Source organism: Littorina saxatilis, linkage group LG15, assembly GCF_037325665.1.
Source record: "Littorina saxatilis isolate snail1 linkage group LG15, US_GU_Lsax_2.0, whole genome shotgun sequence".
NCBI classification, from domain to species: Eukaryota; Metazoa; Mollusca; class Gastropoda; order Littorinimorpha; family Littorinidae; genus Littorina; species Littorina saxatilis.
The window spans coordinates 7459924-7484447 of record NC_090259.1 but is presented as its reverse complement, the minus strand read 5'-3'; the positions used below and the strand labels follow the sequence as shown (position 1 = coordinate 7484447).

Below are 24524 nucleotides of genomic sequence, written 5' to 3'. Positions count from 1 at the left end.
TCAGGAACCGACAAGGAATAAGATGAAAGTGTTTTTAAATTGATTTGGAAAATTTAATTTTGATCATAATTTTTATATATTTAATTTTCAGAGCTTGTTTTTAATCCGAATATAACATATTTATATGTTTTTGGAATCAGCAAATGATGGAGAATAAGATAAACGTAAATTTGGATCGTTTTATAAAAAACATATTTTTTTTACAATTTTCAGATTTTTAATGACCAAAGTCATTAATTAATTTTTAAGCCACCACGCTGAAATGCAATACCGAAGTCCGGGCTTCGTCGAACATTACCTGACCAAAATTTCAACCAATTTGATTGAAAAATGAGGGCGTGACAGTGCCGCCTCAACTTTCACGAAAAGCCGGATATGACGTCATCAAAGACATTTATCAAAAAATGAAAGAAATGTATGGGGATATCATACCCAGGAACTCTCATGTCAAATTTCATAAAGATCGGTCCAGTAGTTTGGTCTGAATCGCTCTACACGCACGCACGCACACACACACACACACACACACACACACACACACACACATACACCACGACCCTTGTCTCGATTCCCCCCTCTATGTTAAAACATTGTCATAACTTGACTAAATGTAAAAAGAAAAAAAGAAAAAGAAAAAAAGATGTATGTGAAGCTGCAAAACTAGAAACGTGTAGAATATTCTGAAACCTCGAGGGGATATAACACTTACGAGCATGTGAATTGTGGTGTTTTAACCGTTCTCGTCTGCCGAAATGAAGTGAGGACATGAAGTTTATCTTTCAAGAATGACATGATTGGGTTCTAGAAATTTCTTAGGGGGCGGGGCGCGTAAGTCTTACCATTAAACCATGTTAGCAGGAATTTTATTTGTGCTGACAGTCTTCGTGGGTAGCACATAACCACAAGTGCTTCTTGGGTCATAACGAGGTTTTCAACGTCCTACAATTGTCAGTACGCGAATCACCAAGAGAGATAACTCAACCCCTCACTAGTTTTGTTTGGAGTTTTTCTTTCATATTTTCTTTTCTTGTTCGTGTCATTCTGGAGTGAAGTTATTGCAACATATGTCTTAGGGCTTTAGGGCTTAAGGCTTTAGGGCTTGACATCTGGCGCGGTCCGGGAGGAACACTCACTGTCTGGATCTGCGTACAATGTCAACAATACAAATAAGGTATAATGTCCCCTGTCTCTATCGATTGCTGTATGGATAAGATAAGATAATATTAGAAAACTTTAAGGTCCATTTTCTTTTAACACAAACATGGACATGTTTTGGGGGGGCACCACGTCACATTGCTAATACCAAAAACTCGATTCTCTTACACGAGAAAAACAGCCCCATTTCTTATTGATCTCTCTGTTCCTCACTCACAGGAGAAGAAGAAAAAGAAGAAGAGTAAAAAGAAGAAGAAGAAGAAAGACGCGGAGGAAGAAGGCTCGTCAGGGGAGATAATTGAGACCGACACACAGATCGAGGGAGAGACAGACGTCACGGTGAGTGACCTTGACTTGAGAATGGTTGTCAGCCTGTAAACCACACGCTTTGTCTATTGATTTCTTTGTCCTTCCCACAGAGTCAATAGATTTATGCTGATATAATTAGTGGGTAGCACACGGTTTCAGATGTCTATGACAAGATGTGTGAGCAGCTGCAGAACTTGAAACGTGTAGAATATTCTGAAACCTCGAGGGAATATATCACTTGCGAGCATGACGAGCATGTGAATTGTGGTGTTTTAACCGTTCTCATCTGCCGAAATGAAGTGACGACATGAAGTTTATCTTTCAAGAATGATATGATTGGGTTCTAGAAATTTCATGGGGGGGGGGGGGGGGGGGGTGGGGGTGGGGGTGGGGGTGTGTGTGTGTGTGTGTGTGCGTGTGTGTGTGTGTGTGTAAGTCTTACCATTGAACTATGTTAGCGGGAATTTGATTCGTGCTGACAGTCTTAATTCGTGGGTAGAACATTACCACAAGTGCTTCTTGGTTCATAACGAGTTTTTCAACGTCCTACAATTGTCAGTATGCGAATCACCAAGAGAGATAAATCAAACCCACACTAGTTTTGTTTGGAGTTTTTCTTTCATATTTTCTTTTCTTGTTCGTGTCATTCTGGAGTGAAGTTATTGCAACAAATGCTTTTGGGCTTAATAGAGCTTAAGTGCTTTAGGGCTTTTGGGCTTAACAGAGCTTCGGGGCTTGACATCTGGCGCGGTCCGGGAGGAACACTCACTGTCTTTGTCTGCGTACAATGTCAACAATACAAATAAGGTATAATGTCCCCTGTCTCTATCGATTGCTGTATGGATAAGATAAGATAAGATTAGAAAACTTTAAGGTCCATTTTCTTTTAACACAAACATGGACATTTTGTGTGTGCACCACGTCACATTGCTAATACCAAAGACTCGATTCTCTTACACGAGAAAAACAGCCCCATTTCTTATTGATCTCTCTGTTCCTCACTCACAGGAGAAGAAGAAGAAGAAGAAGAGTAAAAAGAAGAAGAAGAAGAAAGACGCGGAGGAAGAAGGCTCGTCAGGGGAGATAATTGAGACCGACACACAGATCGAGGGAGAGACAGACGTCACGGTGAGTGACCTTGACTTGAGAATGGTTGTCATCTGTAAATCACACGCTTTGTCTATTGATTTCTTTGTCCCTCTCACACGTCAGTACATGGATTTATGCTGATAATGGTAGTGGGCGGCACACGTTTTTCTTTCATTTTCATTACTGTATTGTCCCATCGCTGGGAAATTCGGGTTGCTTCCTCCCAGGGAAAGCTAGCAGCAACGGAGTCGCGCTAACCAGGTGTCTGCGTGTTTAGGTGTATTCAGCCACCTGCACTTATGGCAGAATGACCGAGGTCTTTTACGTGCCACAGTGGTGACACGGGGGTGGAACATGGATACCGTCTCTGAATCTGCACATAAAGTTGACCCGTGTCCGTCCCGGCCAAGATTCGAACCTGCGACCATGGGATCACAAGTCCAATGCACTACCAACTGGGCTACATAGATGTCTATGACAAGATGTGTGAGCAGCTGCAGGACTAGAAACGTGTAGAATATTCTGAAACCTCGAGGGGATATAACACTTGCGAGCATGACGAGCATGTGAATTGTGAAGTGTGGTAATTTAACCGTTCTCAATTGCGGAAATGAAGTGAGGACATGGGGGGGGGGGGGGGGGGGGGGGGGGGGCAAGTCTTACCGTTAAACCATGTTAGCAGGAATTTGATTTGTGCTGACAGTCTTAATTCGTGGGTAGCACATTGCCACAAGTGCTTCTTTGGGTCATAACGAGTTTTTCAACGTCCTGCAATTGTCAGTATGCGAATCACCAAGAGAGATATATCAAACCCACACTAGTTTTGTTTGGAGTTTTTCTTTCATATTTTCTTTTCTTGTTCGTGTCATTCTGGAGTGAAGTTATTGCAACAAATACTTTTGGGCTTATTAATAGAGCTTAAGGGCTTTAGGGCTTTTGGGCTTAATAGAGCTTAAGGACTTGACATCTGGCGCGGTTTGGGAGGAACACTCACTGTCTGGATCTGCGTAAAATGTCAACAATACAAGTAAGGTATAATGCCCCCAGTATCTATCAATCGCTGTATAGATAAGATTTGATAAGATTAGAAAACTTTAAGGTCCATTTTCTTTTAACACAAACATGGACATTTTTTGTGTGCACCACGTCGCATTTCCAAGTCAAGTCAAGTCAAGTCAAGTTTTATTCCGATAAAACCCCGTGAGGGTACATGGAAAATTAAAAAACACAATAAAAACACATTTCATTCAACACCAAAGACACGATTCTCTTACACGAGAAAAACAGCCCGATTTCTTATTGATCTCTCTGTTCCTCACTCACAGGAGAAGAAGAAGAAGAAGGAGAGTAAAAAGAAGAAGAAGAAGAAAGACGCGGAGGAAGAAGGCTCGTCAGGGGAGATAATTAAGACCGACACTGCACAGATCGAGGGAGAGACAGACGTCACGGTGAGTGACCGTGACCTGAGAATGGTTGTCAGCCTGTAAACCACACGCTTTGTCTATTGATTTCTTTGTCCCTCTCACACAGTACATGGATTTATGCTGATAATGGTAGTGGGCAGCACACGTTTTTCTTTCATTTTCATTTTCATTACTGTATTGTCCCATCGCTGGGAAATTTGGGTCGCTTCCTCCCAGGGGAAAGTTAGCAGCAACGGAGTCGCACAAACCATGCAGGTGTCTGCGTGTTTAGGTGTATTCAGCCACCTGCACTTATGGCAGAATGACCAATGTCTTTTACGTGCTGCAGTGGTGACACGGGGGTGGAACATGGATACCGTCTCTGAATCTGCACATAAAGTTGATCCGTGTCCGTCCCGGTGTCACGAACTGAAAACTCTGCCTGAACAAACCTTTTTATTGCGGTCAATGCGCATGCGCTAACATGGGGAGATTAATCAGGTCGTAACCCTTTTTGGAATTTGATTTGTGCTGTCAGTCTTAATTCGTGGGTAGCACATTACCACAAGTGCTTCTTGGGTCATAACGAGTTTTTTTGCGTCCTACAATTGTCAATATGCGAATCACCAAGAGAGATAACTCAACCCCTCACTAGTTTTGTTTGGAGTTTTTCTTTCATATTTTCTTTTCTTGTACGCGTGATTCTAGGGCTTTACGGTTTTAGGGCTTACGGTTTTAAGACTTAAGTGCGTACTCGGAGGAACACTGACTGTCTGGATCTGCGTAAAATGTCAACAATAAAAATAAGGTATAATGTCGCTTGTCTCTATCGATTGCATTGATTTTCATACTCGAGAGAATAAACAAGAAATACCCCTTTCCTATTGATCTTTCTGCACCTCACCCACAGGAGAAGAAGAAGAAGAGTAAGAAGAAGAAGAAAGACACGGGGGCAGAAAGCACGCCAGGGGAGACCACCAAGACCAACACACAGCACGGGGGAGAGACAGAGGTCGAGGTGAGTGTCACCTCTGCCCAGAAAAGCAAGAAGAAGGGTATGTCTTAGTGTTCTTTCTTTATCACCTCTGTCCAGAAAAAGAAAAAGGGTATGTCTTAGTGTTCTTTCTTTATCATCTCTGTCCATCGTCGCGATATAACCTTCGTGGTTGAAAACGACGTTAAACACCAAATAAAGAAAGAAAGATCTCTGTCCAGAAAAAGAAAAAGGGTATGTCTTAGTGTTCTTTCTTTATCATCTCTGTCCAGAAAAAGAAAAAGGGCATGTCTTTCTGTTCTGAGATGACGAAAACACGGTGCTGATTCAGATGTCGTTATGACGGCTCTGCCTATTGACGTTATGACAGTGCTAATTCAGATGACGTAATGACGGTGCTGATTCTTATGTCGTTATGACGGCTCTGGTTGAGATGACGTAGTGACGGTGCTGATTCACATGTCGTTATGACGGCTCTGGTTGAGATGACGTAATGACGGTGCTGATTCACATGTCGTTATGACGGCTCTGGTTGAGATGACGTAATGACGGTGCTGATTCACATGTCGTTATGACGGCTCTGGTTGAGATGACGTTATGACGGTTCTAATAATCGGATCTTGGCAAACGAGCAACTGAGCGGTGGAGAAATCATCAGATTTCGGTGCAGGGGCCAGGGGGTGGGGGGGGGGGGGGTGGGGTGGTGGTGTAAGTCTTACCATTAAACCATGTTAGCAGGAATTTGATTTGTGCTGACAGTCTTAATTCGTGGGTAGCACATTACCACAAGTTCTTCTTGGGTCATAACGAGTTTTTTAGCGTCCAACAATTGTCAGTATGCGAATCACCAAGAGAGATAACTCAACCCCTCACTAGTTTTGTTTGGAGTTTTTCTTTCATATTTTCTTTTCTTGTACGCGTGATTATAGGGCTTTAAGGTTTTAAGGCTTAAGTGCGGTCTCGGAGTAACACTGACTGTTTGGGTCTGCGTAAAATGTCAACAATAAAAGTAAGGTATAATGTCGCTTGTCTCTATCGATTGCTTTAATTTTCATACTCGAGAGAATAAACAAGAAATATCCCTTTCCTATTGATCTCCCTGCCCCTCACCCACAGGAGAAGAAGAAGAAGAGTAAGAAGAAGAAGAAAGACACGGGGAAAGAAAGCTCGCCAGGGGAGACCACCAAGACCAACACACAGCACGGGGGAGAGACAGAGGTCGAGGTGAGTGTCACCTCTGCCCAGAAAAGCAACAAGAAGGGTATGTCTTAGTGTTCTTTCTTCATCATCTCTGTCCAGAAAAAGAAAAAAGGTTTGTCTTAGTGTTCTTTCTTTATCATCTCTGTCCAGAAAAAGAAAAAAGGTTTGTCTTAGTGTTCTTTCTTTATCATCTCTGTCCAGAAAAAGAAAAAAGGTTTGTCTTAGTGTTCTTTCTTTATCATCTCTGTCCAGAAAAAGAAAAAAGGTTTGTCTTAGTGTTCTTTCTTTATCATCTCTGTCCAGAAAAAGAAAAAAGGTTTGTCTTAGTGTTCTTTCTTTATCATCTCTGTCCAGAAAAAGAAAAAAGGTTTGTCTTAGTGTTCTTTCTTTATCATCTCTGTCCAGAAAAAGAAAAAGGGTATGTCTTAGTGTTCTTTCTTTATCATCTCTGTCCAGAAAAAGAAAAAGGGTATGTCTTAGTGTTCTTTCTTTATCACCTCTGTCCAGAAAAAGAAAAAGGGTATGTCTTAGTGTTCTTTCTTTATCACCTCTGTCCAGAAAAAGAACAAGTCGCGTAAGGCGAAAATACAATATTTAGTCAAGTAGCTGTCGAACTCACAGAATGAAACTGAACGCAATGCCATTTTTCAGCAAGACCGTATACTCGTAGCATCGTCAGTCCACCGCTCATGGCAAAGGCAGTGAAATTGACAAGAAGAGCGGGGTAGTAGTTGCGCTAAGAAGGATAGCACGCTTTTCTGTACCTCTCTTTGTTTTAACTTTCTGAGCGTGTTTTTAATCCAAACATATCATATCTATATGTTTTTGGAATCAGGAACCGACAAGGAATAAGATGAAAGTGTTTTTAAATTGATTTCGACAATTTAATTTTGAAAATAATTTTTATATATTTAATTTTCAGAGCTTGTTTTTAATCCGAATATAACATATTTATATGTTTTTGGAATCAGCAAATGATGGAGAATAAGATAAACGTAAATTGGGATCGTTTTATAGATTTTTATTTTTTTTTTACAATTTTCAGGTTTTTCATGACCAAAGTCATTAATTAATTTTTAAGCCACCAAGCTGAAATGCAATACCGAACCCCGGGCTTCGTCGAAGATTACTTGACCAAAATTTGAACCAATTTGGTTGAAAAATGAGGGCGTGACAGTGCCGCCTCAACTTTCGCGAAAAGCCGGATATGACGTCATCAAAGACGTTTATCAAAAAAATGAAAAAAACGTTCGGGGATTTCATACCCAGGAACTCTCATGTCAAATTTCATAAAGATCGGTCCAGTAGTTTAGTCTGAATCGCTCTACACACACACACAGACACACAGACACACAGACACACAGACACACGCACATACACCACGACCCTCGTTTCGATTCCCCCTCGATGTTAAAATATTTAGTCAAAACTTGACTAAATATAACAAGTCGCGTAAAGCGAAAATACAATATTTAGTCAAGTAGCTGTCGAACTCACAGAATGAAACTGAACGCAACGCAACGCAGCAAGACCGTATACCCGTAGCATCGTCACTCCACCGCCCGTGGCAAAGGCAGTGCCCGTGGAATTGACAAGAAGAGCGGGGTATTCGTTGCGCTGAGAAGGATAGCACGCTTTTCTGTACCTCTCTTCGTTTTAACTTTCTGAGCGTGTTTTTAATCCAAACATATTATATCTATATGTTTTTGGAATCAGGAACCAACAAGGAATAAGATGAATGTGTTTTTAAATTGATTTCGAAAAAAAAAATTTGATAATAATTTTTATATATTTAATTTTCAGAGCTTGTTTTTAATCCGAATATAACATATTTATATGTTTTTGGAATCAGCAAATGATGGAAAATAAGATAAACGTAAATTTGGATCGTTTGATAAATTTTTATTTTTTTTTACAATTTTCAGATTTTTAATGACCAAAGTCATTAATTAATTTTTAAGCCACCAAGCTGAAATGCAATACCGAAGTCAGGGCTTTGTCGAAGATTACTTGACCAAAATTTCAACCAATTTGGTTGAAAAATGAGGGCGTGACAGTGCCGCCTCAACTTTCACGAAAAGCCGGATATGACGTCATCAAAGACATTTATCAAAAAAATGAAAAAAAAGTTCAGGGATTTCATACCCAGAAACTCTCATGTCAAATTTCATAAAGATCGGTCCAGTAGTTTAGTCTGAATCGCTCTACACACACACACAGACACACAGACACACAGACACACGCACATACACCACGACCCTCGTTTCGATTCCCCCTCGATGTTAAAATATTTAGTCAAAACTTGACTAAATATAAAAAGGGTATGTCTTAGTGTTCTTTCTTGATCATCTCTGTCCAGAAAAAGAAGAAGGGTATGTCTTAGTGTTCTTTCTTTATCACCTCTGTCCAGAAAAGCAAGAAGAAGGGTATGTCTTAGTGTTCTTTCTTTATCATCTCTGTCCAGAAAAAGAAAAAGGGTATGTCTTAGTGTTCTTTCTTTATCATCTCTGTCCAGAAAAAGAAGAAGGGTATGTCTTCGTGTTCTTTCTTTATCATCTCTGTCCAGAAAAAGAAAAAGGGCATGTCTTAGTGTTCTTTCTTTATCATCTCTGCCCAGAAAAAGAAGAAGGGTATGTCTTTCTGTTCTGAGATGACGAAAACACGGTGGTGATTCAGATGTCGTTATGAAAGCTCTGGTTATATTGACGTTATGACAGTGCTAATTCAGATGACGTAATGACGGTGCTGATTCACATGTCGTTATGACGGCTCTGGTTGCGATGACGTAGTGACGGTGCTGATTCACATGTCGTTATGACGGCTCTGGTTGAGATGACGTAGTGACGGTGCTGATTCACATGTCGTTATGACGGCTCTGGTTGAGATGACGTTATGACGGTTCTAATAATCGGATCTTGCCAACGAGCAAGCGGTGGAGAAATCATCAGGTTTCGGTGCAGGGGCCAGGGGGTGGGGGGGGGGGGGGGGGGTGGGGTGGTGGTGTAAGTCTTACCATTAAACCATGTTAGCAGGAATTTGATTTGTGCTGACAGTCTTAATTTGTGGGTAGCACATTACCACAAGTGCTTCTTGGGTCATAACGAGTTTTTTAGCGTCTTACAATTGTCAGTATGCGAACCACCAAGAGAGATAACTCAACCCCTCACTAGTTTTGTTTGGAGTTTTTCTTTCATATTTTCTTTTCTTGTACGCGTGATTCTAGGGCTTTAAGGTTTTAGGGCTTACGGTTTTAAGGCTTTAGTGCGGTCTCGGAGGAACACTGACTGTCTGGATCTGCGTAAAATGTCAACAATAAAAATAAGGTATAATGTCGCTTGTCTCTATCGATTGCATTGATTTTCATACTCGAGAGAATAAACAAGAAATACCCCTTTCCTATTGATCTCCCTGCCCCTCACCCACAGGAGAAGAAGAAGAAGAGTAAGAAGAAGAAGAAAGACACGGGGGCAGAAAGCACGCCAGGGGAGACCACCAAGACCAACACACAGCACAGGGGAGAGACAGAGGTCGAGGTGAGTGTCACCTCTGCCCAGAAAAGCAAGCAAGAAGGGTATGTCTTAGTGTTCTTTCTTTATCATCTCTGTCCAGAAAAAGAAGAAGGGTATGTCTTAGTGTTCTTTCTTTATCATCTCTGTCCAGAAAAAGAAAAAGGGTTTGTCTTAGTGTTCTTTCTTTATCATCTCTGTCTAGAAAAAGAAAAAGGGTATGTCTTAGTGTTCTTTCTTCATCATCTCTGTCCAGAAAAAGAAAAAGGGTATGTCTTAGTGTTCTTTCTTTATCACCTCTGTCCAGAAAAAGAAGAAGGGTATGTCTTAGTGTTCTTTCTTTATCACCTCTGTCCAGAAAAAGAAAAAGAGTATGTATTAGAGTTCTTTCTTTATCACCTCTGTCCAGAAAAAGAACAAGTCGCGTAAGGCGAAAATACAATATTTAGTCAAGTAGCTGCCATTTTTCAGCAAGACCGTATACTCGTAGCATCGTCAGTCCACCGCTCATGGCAAAGGCAGTGAAATTGACAAGAAGAGCGGGGTAGTAGTTGCGCTAAGAAGGATAGCACGCTTTTCTGTACCTCTCTTTGTTTTAACTTTCTGAGCGTGTTTTTAATCCAAACATATCATATCTATATGTTTTTGGAATCAGGAACCGACAAGGAATAAGATGAAAGTGTTTTTAAATTGATTTGGACAATTTAATTTTGATAATAATTTTTATATATTTAATTTTCAGAGCTTGTTTTTAATCCGAATATAACATATTTATATGTTTTTGGAATCAGCAAATGATGGAGAATAAGATAAACGTAAATTTGGATCGTTTTATAAATTTTTATTTTTTTTTACAATTTTCCGATTTTTAATGACCAAAGTCATTAATTAATTTTTAAGCCACCAAGCTGAAATGCAATACCGAACCCCGGGCTTCGTCGAAGATTACTTGACCAAAATTTGAACCAATTTGGTTGAAAAATGAGGGCGTGACAGTGCCGCCTCAACTTTCACGAAAAGCCGGATATGACGTCATCAAAGACATTTATCAAAAAAGTGAAAAAAACGTTCGAGGATTTCATACCCAGGAACTCTCATGTCAAATTTCATAAAGATCGGTCCAGTAGTTTAGTCTGAATCGCTCTACACACACACACACACACACACACACACGCACGCACACACATACGCACATACACCACGACCCTCGTTTCGATTCCCCCTCGATGTTAAAATATTTAGTCAAAACTTGACTAAATATAACAAAACTTGACTAAATATAAAAAGGGTATGTCTTAGTGTTCTTTCTTTATCACCTCTGTCTAGAAAAAGAAAAAGGGTATGTCTTAGTGTTCTTTCTTTATCATCTCTGTCCAGAAAAAGAAGAACGGTATTTCTTATTGTTCTTTCTTTATCATCTCTGTCCAGAAAAAGAAGAAGGGTATGTCTTAGTGTTCTTTCTTTATCATCACTGTCCAGAAAAAGGGTATGTCTTAGTGTTCTTTCTTTATCATCTCTGTCCAGAAAAAGAAGAAGGGTATGTCTTAGTGTTCTTTCTTTATCATCTCTGTCCAGAAAAAGAAAAAGGGTATGTCTTAGTGTTCTTTCTTTATCATCTCTGTCCAGAAAAAGAAGAAGGGTATGTCTTAGTGTTCTTTCTTTATCATCTCTGTCCAGAAAAAGAAGAAGGGTATGTCTTAGTGTTCTTTCTTTATCATCTCTGTCCAGAAAAAGAAGAAGGGTATGTCTTTCTGTTCTGAGATGATGAAAACACGGTGGTGATTCAGATGTCGTTATGACAGCTCTGGTTATATTGACGTTATGACAGTGCTAATTCAGATGACGTAGTGACGGTGCTGATTCACATGTCGTTATGACGGCTCTGGTTGAGATGACGTAGTGACGGTGCTGATTCACATGTCGTTATGACGGCTCTGGTTGAGATGACGTAATGACGGTGCTGATTCACATGTCGTTATGACGGCTCTGGTTGAGATGACGTTATGACGGTTCTAATAATCGGATCTTGGCAAACGAGCAAGCGGTGGAGAAATCATCAGGTTTCGGTGCAGGGGCCAGCACCACTACCGACACTGACACTGACAAGGAGTTCACGATGCTCTTCCCTCCTCTGCTGCTCGCTATACACTGGCACACAGCCGCAGCAGAAAAATACAGACAGAAACAACATGAACAACAGCATACAAAACAAGACGCACGTGCAAGGCAGCACTACACGCAGTGTAGAAAGCCACACACACACACATTGACAGATCCATAGATCTACAGACAGACACACACTAACACTCACACAAACACACACACACACTAACACACACACACTCACACACACACTTACACACACACACACACGCACTGACATACACACACCGTGACACACACACACACACCGCACACACACACACAAGCAGACACACACACACAAGCACACACACACACACACAGACAGACAGCGGACAGACAGAAGAAGAGGTAAGATGACCACACTGTGTGAACCACAGAGCGGAAAGTCCGGACGGTCAGGGAAGACAGCGTTGATCGACCCCAGCGCTTACTCCCCGTCCGGCGGTCACTCCCCGTCCGGCGCTCGCTCCTCGTCCGGCGCTCGCTCACCGTCAGGCGCTCTCTCCCCGTCCGGCGGCCACTCCCCGTCCGGCGCTCCCTCCCCGTCCGGCGGTCACTCCACCTCACACGTCTCCTTCCCCCTCTCGCTGGGCGCGGACGGCCGGACACACAAACCGCTGCAGGGGGGAAACCGGGACATAACGGTAAGACCTTGTAGCAGTGGTGTGTGTGTGTTTGTGTGCCTGTGTTGTGTGTGCGCGCGTGTGTGTGTGTGTCAGTGTGTGTGTGTGTGTGTGAGAGTGAAACTCAGTGTGTGTGTGTGTGTGGCTGTGGCTGTGTGTGTGTGTGTGTGTTTGTGTGTGTGTATGTGCAAAGCGATTCCAAGGAAACTACTAAACAGGTGTTTAATTAAACTTAACCTTTGCCGTGCTTCCTGGGTTCACCTGTACCCAGAGACACACTAAAATCATTGTAACTCTGGAACCATTAAAGGTATCGTTTTGAAATTTTAAGTATCTCTCACACACCTAATTTGCTCTCTGTCTGCAAATTTTTAGTGTGTACATGACAAAACATTAAAATTAATTGATTATGATAATTTACATAAACACTACCGATGGCGCGGGTTCACACAAACCCATACTTTTAAAGAGTAGCAGTGATTGTAACTATCCCTCTGCCGACGACGCGGGTTCTGCTACACCCATAATTACCAAAGCGGCGGAACAGTCTGTCTGCCTGTGTGTCTCCAATAGACTGTCTGTCTCTCTGTTTGTCTGTCCGTATCTCTCTGTCTGTATGTCTGTTGTCAGTTGCTCTGTCTGTCTGTCTATCTGTCTATCCGTCTATCTGTCTATCCGTCATTCTGACTGTCTGTCTATCTGACTGTATGTCTCTCTCTGTCTCTCTCTCTGTCTCTCTCTCTCTGTCTCTCTTTGTCTCTCTCTCTCTCTGTCTCTCTCTCTGTCTCTCTCTCTGTCTCTCTCTCTTAGTCTCTCTCTCTGTCTCTCTCTCTTAGTCTCTCTCTCTGTCTCTCTCTCTCTTTCTTAGTCTCTCTCTCTCTCTCTTTCTTAGTCTCTCTCTCTCTCTTTCTTTCTTAGTCTCTCTCTCTCTCTTTCTTAGTCTCTCTCTCTCTCTCTTTCTTAGTCTCTCTCTCTCTTTCTTAGTCTCTCTCTCTCTCTTTCTTAGTCTCTCTCTCTCTCTTTCTTAGTTTCTCTCTCTCTATGTCTTAGTCTCTCTCTCTCTTTCTTAGTCTCTCTCTCTCTCTCTGTTTCTTAGTCTCTCTCTCTCTCTCTCTCTCTCTTTCTTAGTCTCTCTCTCTCTTTTTCTTTGTCTCTCTCTCTCTCTTTCTTAGTCTCTCTCTCTCTCTCTTTCTTAGTCTCTCTCTCTCTCTTTGTTAGTCTCTCTCTCTCTCTCTTAGTCTCTCTCTCTCTCTTAGTCTCTCTCTCTCTCTCTTTCTTAGTCTCTCTCTCTCTCTTTCTTAGTCTCTCTCTCTCTCTTTCTTAGTCTCTCTCTCTCTCTCTCTTTCTTATTCTCTCTCTCTCTCTTTCTTAGTCTCTCTCTCTCTCTTTCTTAGTCTCTCTCTCGCTCTTTCTTAGTCTCTCTCTCTCTCTTTCTTAGTCGCTCTCTCTCTCTGTCTCTTTCTTAGTCTCTCTCTGTCTCTGTTTCTTTGTCTCTCTCTCTCTCTCTCTTTCTTAGTGTCTCTCTCTCTCTTTCTTAGTCTCTCTCTCTCTTTCTTTGTCTCTCTCTCTCTCTTTCTTAGTCTCTCTCTCTTTCTTACTCTCTCTCTCTCTCTCTCTTTCTTAGTCTCTCTCTCTTTCTTTCTTAGTTTCTCTCTCTCTCTCTTTCTTAGTCTCTCTCTCTCTCTTTCTTAGTCTCTCTCTCTCTCTCTCTTAGTCTCTCTCTCTTTCTTAGTCTCTCTATCTCTCTCTCTCTCTTTCTTAGTCTCTCTCTCTCTTTTTTAGTCTCTCTCTCTCTCTTTCTTAGTCTCTCTCTCTCTCTTATTCAAAACTATAAATTCTCGTCATCGTAGGTCAGCTAAACTCATTCTGCCTGACCCATCACTAACTACTGACGCAAAACTGACAGCCCTCAATATACCTCAACTTAAACAACAGCTTTTATTTAATAAATCAGTTTTCATGCACAAGATCCTACATGACCAAGCACCCGAATATCTAACTCACTTGTTTCAATCAACACCTTCTCGGTATTCCACTTTCAAGCATAATCTGGCCTGCCCGAAGCCACGCATTGACATATTTAAAACTAGTCTTTCATACTCGGGAGCTTATGTCTGGAACTCCCTACCTACATGCTTAAAATCGACCAGTAACCTTAAAACATTCAAAACACATCTGCAAAAATACATTCAAACATCACTTTAATGTAATGTGCCTGGTTGCTCAAACGTATGTGTGCCTTTTATCCTTCTGAAAATGTGCATGTATGTGTCTTGCGTCAACTTGGTGTGATAAGAATACATTCTCGTGTATTACTCCTTCTAGTATCTAAGATAGTATTACTGCATTTTATATTGGCATGGTGATTCCTTCATAATCTAAGATGGTATATATTAGGTCATGAACGGTTTTTTTTTATATTTTTTTTAAATTTTTTTTTTTTTAAATTTTTTTTTAATTTTTTATTTTTTTTTTATTTTATTTTTTTTTTAAACTTTGCTACCTGATCCTTTATTTGGTTAGTGTGTCGTGTTATGTTGGCTTGCCTTATAAGTTAGTTGATCTTCTGTGTGTGTGTGCGTGTGCGTGTGCGTGTATATATATGTGTGTGTGTGTGTTCTGATAATGTATGGTTGTATATCTGTATATCACATGTCGATAAAAAATGATCTTATTCTTATATTACTATTATTGCGTGTGTCTGCGTTTCATCATAAAAAGTTTGTTCCTATGTATTCCCATTTCGATTATAACCATTTTGCTTAGATCAGGACTAGCTGTAAGAAAGGTCCTACGGACCTAATGCTATCTTTCCTGTAATAAAGTTCAATGTTTCAATGTTTCAATGTTTCTCTTTCTTAGTCTCCCTCTCTCTCTTTCTTAGTCTCTCTCTCTCTCTCTCTTTCTTAGTCTATCTCTCTCTCTCTTTCTTAGTCTCTCTCTCTCTTTCTTAGTCTCTCTCTCTTTCTTAGTCTCTCTCTCTTTCTTAGTCTCTCTCTCTCTTTCTTAGTCTCTCTCTCTCTTTCTTAGTCTCTCTCTCTCTCTTTCTTAGTCTCTCTCTCTTTCTTTTTCTTAGTCTCTCTCTCTCTCTCTTTCTTAGTCTCAGTCTCTCTCTCTCTCTTTCTTAGTCTCTCTCTCTCTCTCTCTCTCTCTCTTTCTTAGTCTCTCAGTCTCTCTCAGTCTCTCTCAGTCTCTCCCTCCCCCTCTCCCGCCCCTGCAAGAAGTCGGTGAAGGGAGAAACTCGATGCACCCACTGAAGTAGCGCTGTGGGTTTCCCTGAACCCACCCCGTCGTTAGAGAAATAAACGGTAAAAACCCTCTTTCAAATGTGGGGGTTCAGACAAACCCGCATCGTCGTTAGAGAAATAAACGGTAAAAACCCTCTTTCAAATGTATGGGTTCAGACAAACCCGCATCGTCGGGCGTGTGTAGTCAAAAGCGGCATCCGGCAAAGGTTAAAATGAGAATTCTTCCCGGTAATATTCTGATACATCATTTTTATCTCCAAATGTCATAACTGGTTTAACTGGTTTAAAGAAAAGGTGATACCGTACCGTCATTTTTCAATGAAATGAATTGATAATTTGGCCAAACAATCTGTCCGGACGATTGGATGGCATTTCAGCTTTGAAGCCGAAAACGTAATTCATAGATTATTTTGTTCATTACAATTTAAAAAAAAAAATATTGTTTACAATTGAAATTTGTTGACATATTCAAAATTGATTGCGTGAAGATTTGCTAAATTAAAATTGTATTAACCGCGCAAATTTGTCCTTTTCAGAAGAATCTATTTTGTTTGGTTGTATGAAAAATACTAATGTAGATGTGGTTTTGGATCTTATTATTTTGTTTGCAAAGTTTTATATTTATAAGAGTAAGTTACAAGAGACAAGGCCTCTGTTAGAAATATTTTGACAGAATTTAAAGTATAGATTTGAAATAGAGAAATATTCCAGTTTCAATGCTGGCGACATGTCCCCCCCCCCCCCCCCCCATCATACTTCACTGCATTGGTTCAATCCTTTATTCATCATAATAATCTAACCAACCGCCTAAGAATCTATACCATTATAAACCGAGGTAAAGCTATTTAACTTCCCAAAGATACATTCCATTATTTACCCAGGTAACTCTAACAAACCACCTTTTATATCAATTCCATTATTTACCCAGGTAACGCTAGCAAACCACCTTCTACATGTATATCAATTTCATTATTTACCTTGGTAACGCTAACAAAACAACTTTTATATCAATTCCATTATTTACCAAGGTGACGCTAGCAAACCACCTTCTATATTAATTTCATCATTTACCTAGGTAACGCTAGCAAACCACCTTCTACATGTACCAAGGTAACGCTAGCAAACCACCTTCTATATCAATTTCATTATTTACCTAGGTAACGCTAGCAAACCACCTTCTATATCAATTTCATTATTTACCTAGGTAACGCTAGCAAACCACCTTCTGTATCAATTTCATTATTTACCAAGGTAACGCTAACAAACCACCTTCTATATCAATTTCATTATTTACCTAGGTAACGCTAGCAAACCACCTTCTATATCAATTTCATTATTTACCTAGGTAACGCTAGCAAACCACCTTCTATATCAATTTCATAATTTACCAAGGTAACGCTAGCAAACCACCTTCTGTATCAATTTCATTATTTACCAAGGTATGCACATCTTACAACATGCACATCGTACAACATGCACTTCACACCATATGTTACACATTACATGTACGTTACAGGTTGCGCTTCATACATAGAGAATACTATATGGCTTGCTGTGTCGTACCAGATTTAGGGGAAAGGCTCCTAATATGGACCGGCTCCTAATATGGACCACCTTCTGTTCTGACAAACTAACGGCGCTAGAGCGCTCAAAACAATTTTATTCACTTTATTCACCCTCTCTGGATAAGTTGCACATGTCAAAACTGTTGCAGAAATACAACCCCCAAAACCGTTAGGCTTTTTCGGTTTTTTTCACTTTTGGCAGCGTTCACTCTAAATTTGCCGTCTAAAACGGACTCGTTTCTGTCCACAGTCAAAGCTTTTATCACACAAAAAAGGCTATATATGACAGCTAGGACCGTATTTGTTACATTATAGCAGTGTTTACCCCGAGTTTCTCCTGCAAAGAAAAAATAATAGCAAAACCTCAAAGTATATGTGAGTCCCCTAATATGGACCACCTTCAACAAATCGAAGAAAATAAAAGCTAAAGGCAATTTTAATTAATTCATTAAGAAGCTTGCTGAAAATAACCTATAACTAGCCCTCGAGATTTCAAAAAAATATAACAAATAGTCTTTTTTTGTGGAAGTTGATAATTTCACTTATTTTTACTCTGTTTTTGATAAGCTTCTTCAGTTTGCTGGTGTACTTCAAATAATGCTCTCATCAACCCGAAACAGATAAATCTAAAGCATATTTGAATTAGTCTGACTTACACACTAAGTTGTAACATGTTATTTTGAAGTATAGGGGGCTTTTTACAGTGATTCGTGAAGGCCGCTTCACTGGTCCATATTAGGCGCCCAGGCTCCTAATAAAAAATGGACCATTTGTGATTTTTTTCTGTATTTATTTTTTGCAGAATCTCTATCAAAGCTATTTCACTCTAATTAGGCCTAACGGTTAACCTAGGAGAGAAGGACTACCAACCACAAAATGAAACTTCTTCGCAAGTAAACAAGCTAGTTATCAGCATAAAACAAGAAGTGGTCTTCCCCTACACAAGTTAAAAAAAAAAAAAAAATTGAACTGCGAGCGAAAGCGATCTGTTCACTATTTGAAAAAGCAACGAGTGTAAATCTGGAAAGCCACAGCAAGCCATGTAGTATTCTATTTATCCTACATACTGTGCTTACGTGTATTTTAATCAAAACGTTCCGCAGTCGAGGGGGAAAAATTCAAGACGCTTCTTTTGGAACCTCGATCTCTTCCAAAGCCTCGTGCAATCTCTTACGTCAAAGCAAAGAAACGTCACTCTGGAAAGTGTAGCGTGACGTGTTCTAAAAATTCATCGAGGGGAATTAGCAGCGCAATTTATTTTTCGTAATGACGTTTGTCTCGCTGATTTTAGTATCAAAAGCAGCGGAATATTACCGGTCCCTGCCAGACTTGCTTGACATGACCTCATTTACATTATATACACACGTGTGGTTTAAACGATATTGTTATGTAATGAGTGGTCTCTCTCACGTATGTAGGATAAACCACATTTCATGTATCCCTGCAGGTGGTGCTTCGTACATCACATTACATGTACCCTACAGGTAGCGCTTCATACATCACATTACATGTACCCTACAGTTGGTGCTTCATACATCACATTACATGTACCCTACAGTTGGTGCTTCATACATCACATTACATGTACCCTACAGGTAGCGCTTCATACATCACATTACATGTACCCTACAGGTGGTACTATATATAAGTAGAGGTTACACGCCGAGTCTCAGTGATTATTAAAAATAATGGTCGAAGTTAGCGGATCATGAAAAATGCGAGCTTTAGCGAGCTTTTTCATGACCGCGAACTGAGACCATTATAAGATGTTTGATGGGTTGTTGACAGACCAGCTTTTTTGTCGGTCCGAGGGGGAGCATATCGTCTTTTGTTTTATATTTATTGACCAAGGCCGAAGGCCGCGGTCAATAAATATGAAACAAAAGTCGATATGCCCCCCGAGGACCGACAAAAAAAGCTAGTCTGGCAACAAACCATCAAACATCGTTTTTGTCATCATTTTGGTGGTTCAACATTAAGTGAAAAATCAACACAGGGAGCCATGGTTTGACACGCGAGTTCTGTTATTATAATGCATGTTCGGGGCCCCAGCACGTTGTTCAAAGCTGGCGTGCGAAAGCAACTTACTGTGTGTGATTTGAGTTTATAATGTTGAGACAAGTATGTCAGGTTTGAGGATGCGAAGTTCTGTAGGTTCCGACTACAGAGTGGTGTGTGAAACCAACAGTAAGCGCCTTTGAGACGATAGTGCCCACATGTTGCATTCGAGCGATGGGATTGTCGCATTTCAAACGAGGTGATTTGCTTGCACAGTCAGCGTTGACCATCTCACAACAGATCTGTTATGTGGATTATCGTGCGACGTTCGAGTCGGGGGCAAGGAATCGCAGGAAGCAAAGATGAGTCTTTTTCCATTGTCACCTTTCTTTCCGGTTGTTGGTGCATATAATATTGTGCGGACAAAATGATGCGACGGCGAGTGTTTTTTTGCCTCCAAGATTATGTGGTCTGGGTATTGTTTAGCTCGTTTCATACCCACACCAAAACCTGAAACACACCCCACCCCACCCTCCCCCTCCCTCACAATCAGTCCATGAACACAAACACTGACACACACAAATTAATGATCAAGTTACCCCCCCCCCAAACCCTTCACTTGCACACCTGCAACGCAGACGATCATATTATTGATTAAATATTCATATAGGTCAGTGTTGGGGTTTTTGTTCTTGTTTGTGTTATTGCAGAATCGGTTTTCTCTTATTGCTACACGTGTCTCTTCATTACATTTCACCATCGCCCTACCACCCTGCCCCTCTCGGTATTCCACCCCTCGGTTTTCAGTGGTAAATATTAGTAATCGAATATTGAAGCTACGTTGAGTCAAAGGTCACAGAAGATTTGCATCGTGCAGCACTGCACGAATTGGGTCAAAGGACACAAACGATTTGCGTCGTGCCGCGAAGGAAAGATAATCGCGATATTGTTTCTCATTGCCTCTCTGTTTTTCATTAGACTTGTCATTCTGCTTGCTCGGCTTTGTCAGATGTCTTCATTTCTTGTTGCTATGTTCTTTGCTTTTTTATTATTATTTTTTTTATTTGCACTTAGTTTATCGATACAACGTCTTGTGCACGGGTCAAAATGTGTGTGTCAGGGGTCAATTGGTTTGACTTAAAACTTGACGTTCGTGGTGTTTCTCCAAAGAGATACACGCACTCCATGACATTGTGAGAAGATAAAACATATCGATAGGTTTCATTTGTTTGCGATAAAGCATAAATGTATGACCTTTGATGAGGTAGTTTTGTTTTTTGTTTACATTTGCCAGTTCGTATTTGGAACTTGGCGAAGCAGTGTCGTCTGTTTAGGTCTGGGGAAACGCCAATGAAAAGAGCCGAAGAATCCTCGAGCGTTTCTATTGGGTTTGCTTTTGATTATCCATGTAATAGGGCTTCCTGCAACTATGGTAACCGGGGATTTATTCCCCGGGGAACATGAGATTTATTTCCCAGGTGCTTGTGAATGAAAACTCGTGAAAATGATGACAATATTTTTTATAATCACTGAGACGAGGTGTGTAACCTCTTTATTCCTCCTTTCTTCAGTTATTCAAAGAAAAGAGGAGGTTTTTTTGCGAAAGTTTGATCGAATCCTATTCACTCAACCGGTCAACCTGCGCAGGCGATCGATTAATGCGCGGTTGTATAGTTCCGTGCAAATCATTCCATTCTGTTAACACTTCTTGTCAGTTTTCCTATTTTGGACTAAAATCAAGTACACAGATAATCATGCTGTTATTCTGCTGTGGCGGCAAAGGCAGATATTGTGTGTTCTGTATATGTTTTGGTATCGCTTAGGATAATGTTTTTTCGTCAAATGGGACTAGCAGACGAACTTTTGCACTCGTGTCCCAACGTTAAAAACTGTATGAAGTTCAGTTTTCTGGGGAAAATAGTGTATGAAACCGCTTTATGTTGTTTAAATTGATGAGATGTGGGCATTTGGTTGCATGTGATCTGTTTATTAAATGAAATATTGTTGAAAACTGACCGTCGGATTGTAATCTGTTGTCGAAGAAACTGAGTGAAAAGAAGGGGAACTACTCTTGTCGCTAGACAAAGTATGAGTTACTTGCCTTGCGGGAAATTGCTTGTGATGAACGTTTGAGCACGGCAAATCTAGATTCAGAAAACAACCGAACTCATGGATTTTATATGAAGATTCATGTGTTCAGGCCTGTAGTTGTTAATTTAAATGCGGTATGTTTGTATTGTTTGCTCCAGAGATGTATACTTCGTACGTTAGAGCGTTCGGAACTTTTCAGTCGCAAAAAGTAGTACCGAAACAGAACAGCTTCTCAACCCATTGCACTATCGAGGATTCAGGCTGTTGCTGGGTCGTTATTTGTTTGGTTGCTGGGTCATTATCGAAAAATAACTACCCCTACAAGTTTACAGAGGTAAAGAAGCAGAGGGGGGAATAAATCACATTACATGTAGGCTACCCTACATGTGGTGCTTCGTACATCACATTACATGTACCCTACAGGTGGTGCTTCATAAATCACATTACATGTACCCTTTCTTTCTTTCTTTCTTTATTTGGTGTTTAACGTCGTTTTCAACCACGAAGGTTATATCGCGACGGGTAAAGGGGGGGGGGGGGGGGGGATGGGATAGAGCCACTAGTCTTGTTAATTGTTTCTTGTTCACAAAAGCACTAATCAAAAAATTGCTCCGGGGGCTTGCAACGTAGTACAATATATGACCTTACTGGGAGAATGCAAGTTTCCAGTACAAAGGACTTAACATTTCTTACATACTGCTTGACTAAAATCTTTATAAACATTGACTATATTCTATACAAGAAACACTTAACAAGGGTAAAAGGAGAAACAGAATCCGTTAGTCGCCTCTTACGACATGCTGGGGAGCATCGGGTAAATTCTTCCCCCTAACCGGCGGGGGGTACATGTACCCTACAGGTGGTGCTTCATACATCACATTACATGTACCCTACAGGTGGTGCTTCATACATCACATTACATGTACCCTACAGGTGGTGCTTCATACATCACATTACATGTACCCTACAGGTGGTGCTTCGTACATCACATTACATGTACCCTACAGGTGGTGCTTCATACATCACATTACATGTACCCTACAGGTGGTGCTTCATACATCACATTACATGTACCCTACAGGTGGTGCTTCATACATCACATTACATGTACCCTACAGGTGGTGCTTCATACATCACATTACATGTACCCTACAGGTGGTGCTTCATACATCACATTACATGTACCCTACCGATGGTGCTTCATACATCTCATTACATGTACCCTACAGGTGGTGCTTCATACATCACATTACATGTACCCTACAGGTAGCGCTTCATACATCACATTACATGTACCCTACAGGGCTAGGTGGTGCTTCATACATCATATTACATGTACCCTACAGGTGGTGTTTCATACATCACATTACATGTACCATACAGGTAGCGCTTCATACATCACATTACATGTACCCTACAGGTAGGGCTTCATACATCACATTACATGTACCCTACAGGTGGTGCTTCATACATCACATTACATGTACCCTACAGGTGGTGCTTCATACATCACATTACATGTACCCTACAGGTGGTGCTTCATACATCACATTACATGTACCCTACAGGTGGTGCTTCATACATCACATTACATGTACCCTACAGGTGGTGCTTCATACATCACATTACATGTACCCTACAGGTGGTGCTTCATACATCACATTACATGTACCCTACAGGTGGCGCTTCATACATCACATTACATGTACCCTACAGGTGGTGCTTCATACATCACATTACATGTACCCTACAGGTGGTGCTTCATACATCACATTACATGTACCCTACAGGTGGTGCTTCATACATCACATTACATGTACCCTACAGGTGGTGCTTCATACATCATATTACATGTACCCTACAGGTGGTGTTTCATACATCACATTACATGTACCATACAGGTAGCGCTTCATACATCACATTACATGTACCATACATGTGGTGCTTCATACATCACATTACATGTACCCTACAGGTAGCGCTTCATACATCACATTACATGTACCCTACAGGTGGTGCTTCATACATCACATTACATGTACCATACATGTGGTGCTTGATACATCACATTACATGTACCCTACAGGTAGCGCTTCATACATCACATTACATGTACCCTACAGGTAGCGCTTCATAAATCACATTACATGTACCCTACAGGTGGTGCTTCATACATCACATTACATGTACCCTACAGGTGGTGCTTCATACATCACATTACATGTACCCTACAGGTGGTGCTTCATACATCACATTACATGTACCCTACAGGTAGCGCTTCATACATTAAGAAACATCCAGTCTTACCCTTTCTGATACCACAGTCACATTCAGCACCAAAGTAAAAAACCTGGGTGTCCACCTTGACAGTAACCTGTCAATGGACGCCCACATCAACTCACTCTGCAGAACCGCCTTTCTTGAAATGCGGAGGATTAGCCAAATCAGACACCTTCTTTCCCTCGACGCAACCAAGACACTGGTTTCGGCTTTTATTTTGTCGAGACTGGATTACTGCAACTCGCTCCTAGCCGGCCTCCCAGACGCCAAGCTAGACCGCCTACAGCGCATCATGAACAATGCAGCACGTCTTGTGCTGCGCAAGCGCAAGCGCGACCATGTCACCCCTCTCCTCATGACCCTTCACTGGCTACCAATCAAAGCACGCATTACATATAAAATAGCTACCCTGTGTTACCGTAGCCTTCAAGACTCTGCCCCTTCTTACCTGTCTTCGCTCTTAAAGCCACACGTCCCCACACGCAACCTCAGATCCGCTGACGCAGGGCACCTTGTTGTCCCACGCGTCAAACTGAACGCTTTCGGCAAGCGCGCCTTTACCTACACAGCTCCCTCTATTTGGAACTCTCTGCCCATGTCTGTCCGCCTTTCTACCTCTCTCCCTTCCTTCAAGTCCTCTCTAAAAACACACCTCTTCCGGGAATACTTCAACCCCTAGCCTGTGCGAGTGATTCGATGTTGTCCGTGTGTGTGTTTGTGTGTGTGTGCGAGTGAGCGACACGAGTATATGCGAGTAATTGGTTGTGTGCACTGTTCAGTATTTGCCACATTAAGGAGAGGGGTCGCTTGCCATCGTAGCGCGCTGTGGGCCGGCTGGGGGCGGGTTGCTTGCGAGGGCTGTATTTTGTACATTGATTATTTGATACATGTATAATTATTAAATGCGTCTCCAGGAAT

The 24524-nt window shown here is 41.1% G+C and overlaps 2 protein-coding genes across 4 annotated transcripts in view; one reads left to right on the top strand and one right to left on the bottom strand.

Moving 5' to 3' along the window:
* The window catches only part of LOC138948394 (uncharacterized), a 290382-nt gene that overhangs the window by 35052 nt on the left and 230806 nt on the right, over nt 1-24524 (bottom strand). The gene's annotated exons all lie outside the window — the stretch shown is intronic.
* Nucleotides 1-24524, top strand: part of LOC138948390 (uncharacterized protein DDB_G0286299-like) — a 48085-nt gene that overhangs the window by 20549 nt on the left and 3012 nt on the right. The window contains exons 5-11 of one of the 3 annotated variants that reach the window (XM_070319920.1): nt 1375-1494; nt 2473-2592; nt 3879-4001; nt 4867-4974; nt 6067-6174; nt 9576-9683; nt 12179-12445. In XM_070319920.1, coding sequence (XP_070176021.1) covers nt 1375-1494; nt 2473-2592; nt 3879-4001; nt 4867-4974; nt 6067-6174; nt 9576-9683; nt 12179-12445 — 954 coding nt within the window. The remainder of the gene's footprint in view (nt 1-1374; nt 1495-2472; nt 2593-3878; nt 4002-4866; nt 4975-6066; nt 6175-9575; nt 9684-12178; nt 12446-24524) is intronic. The other 2 variants (XM_070319921.1, XM_070319922.1) reach the window with 2 other exon arrangements.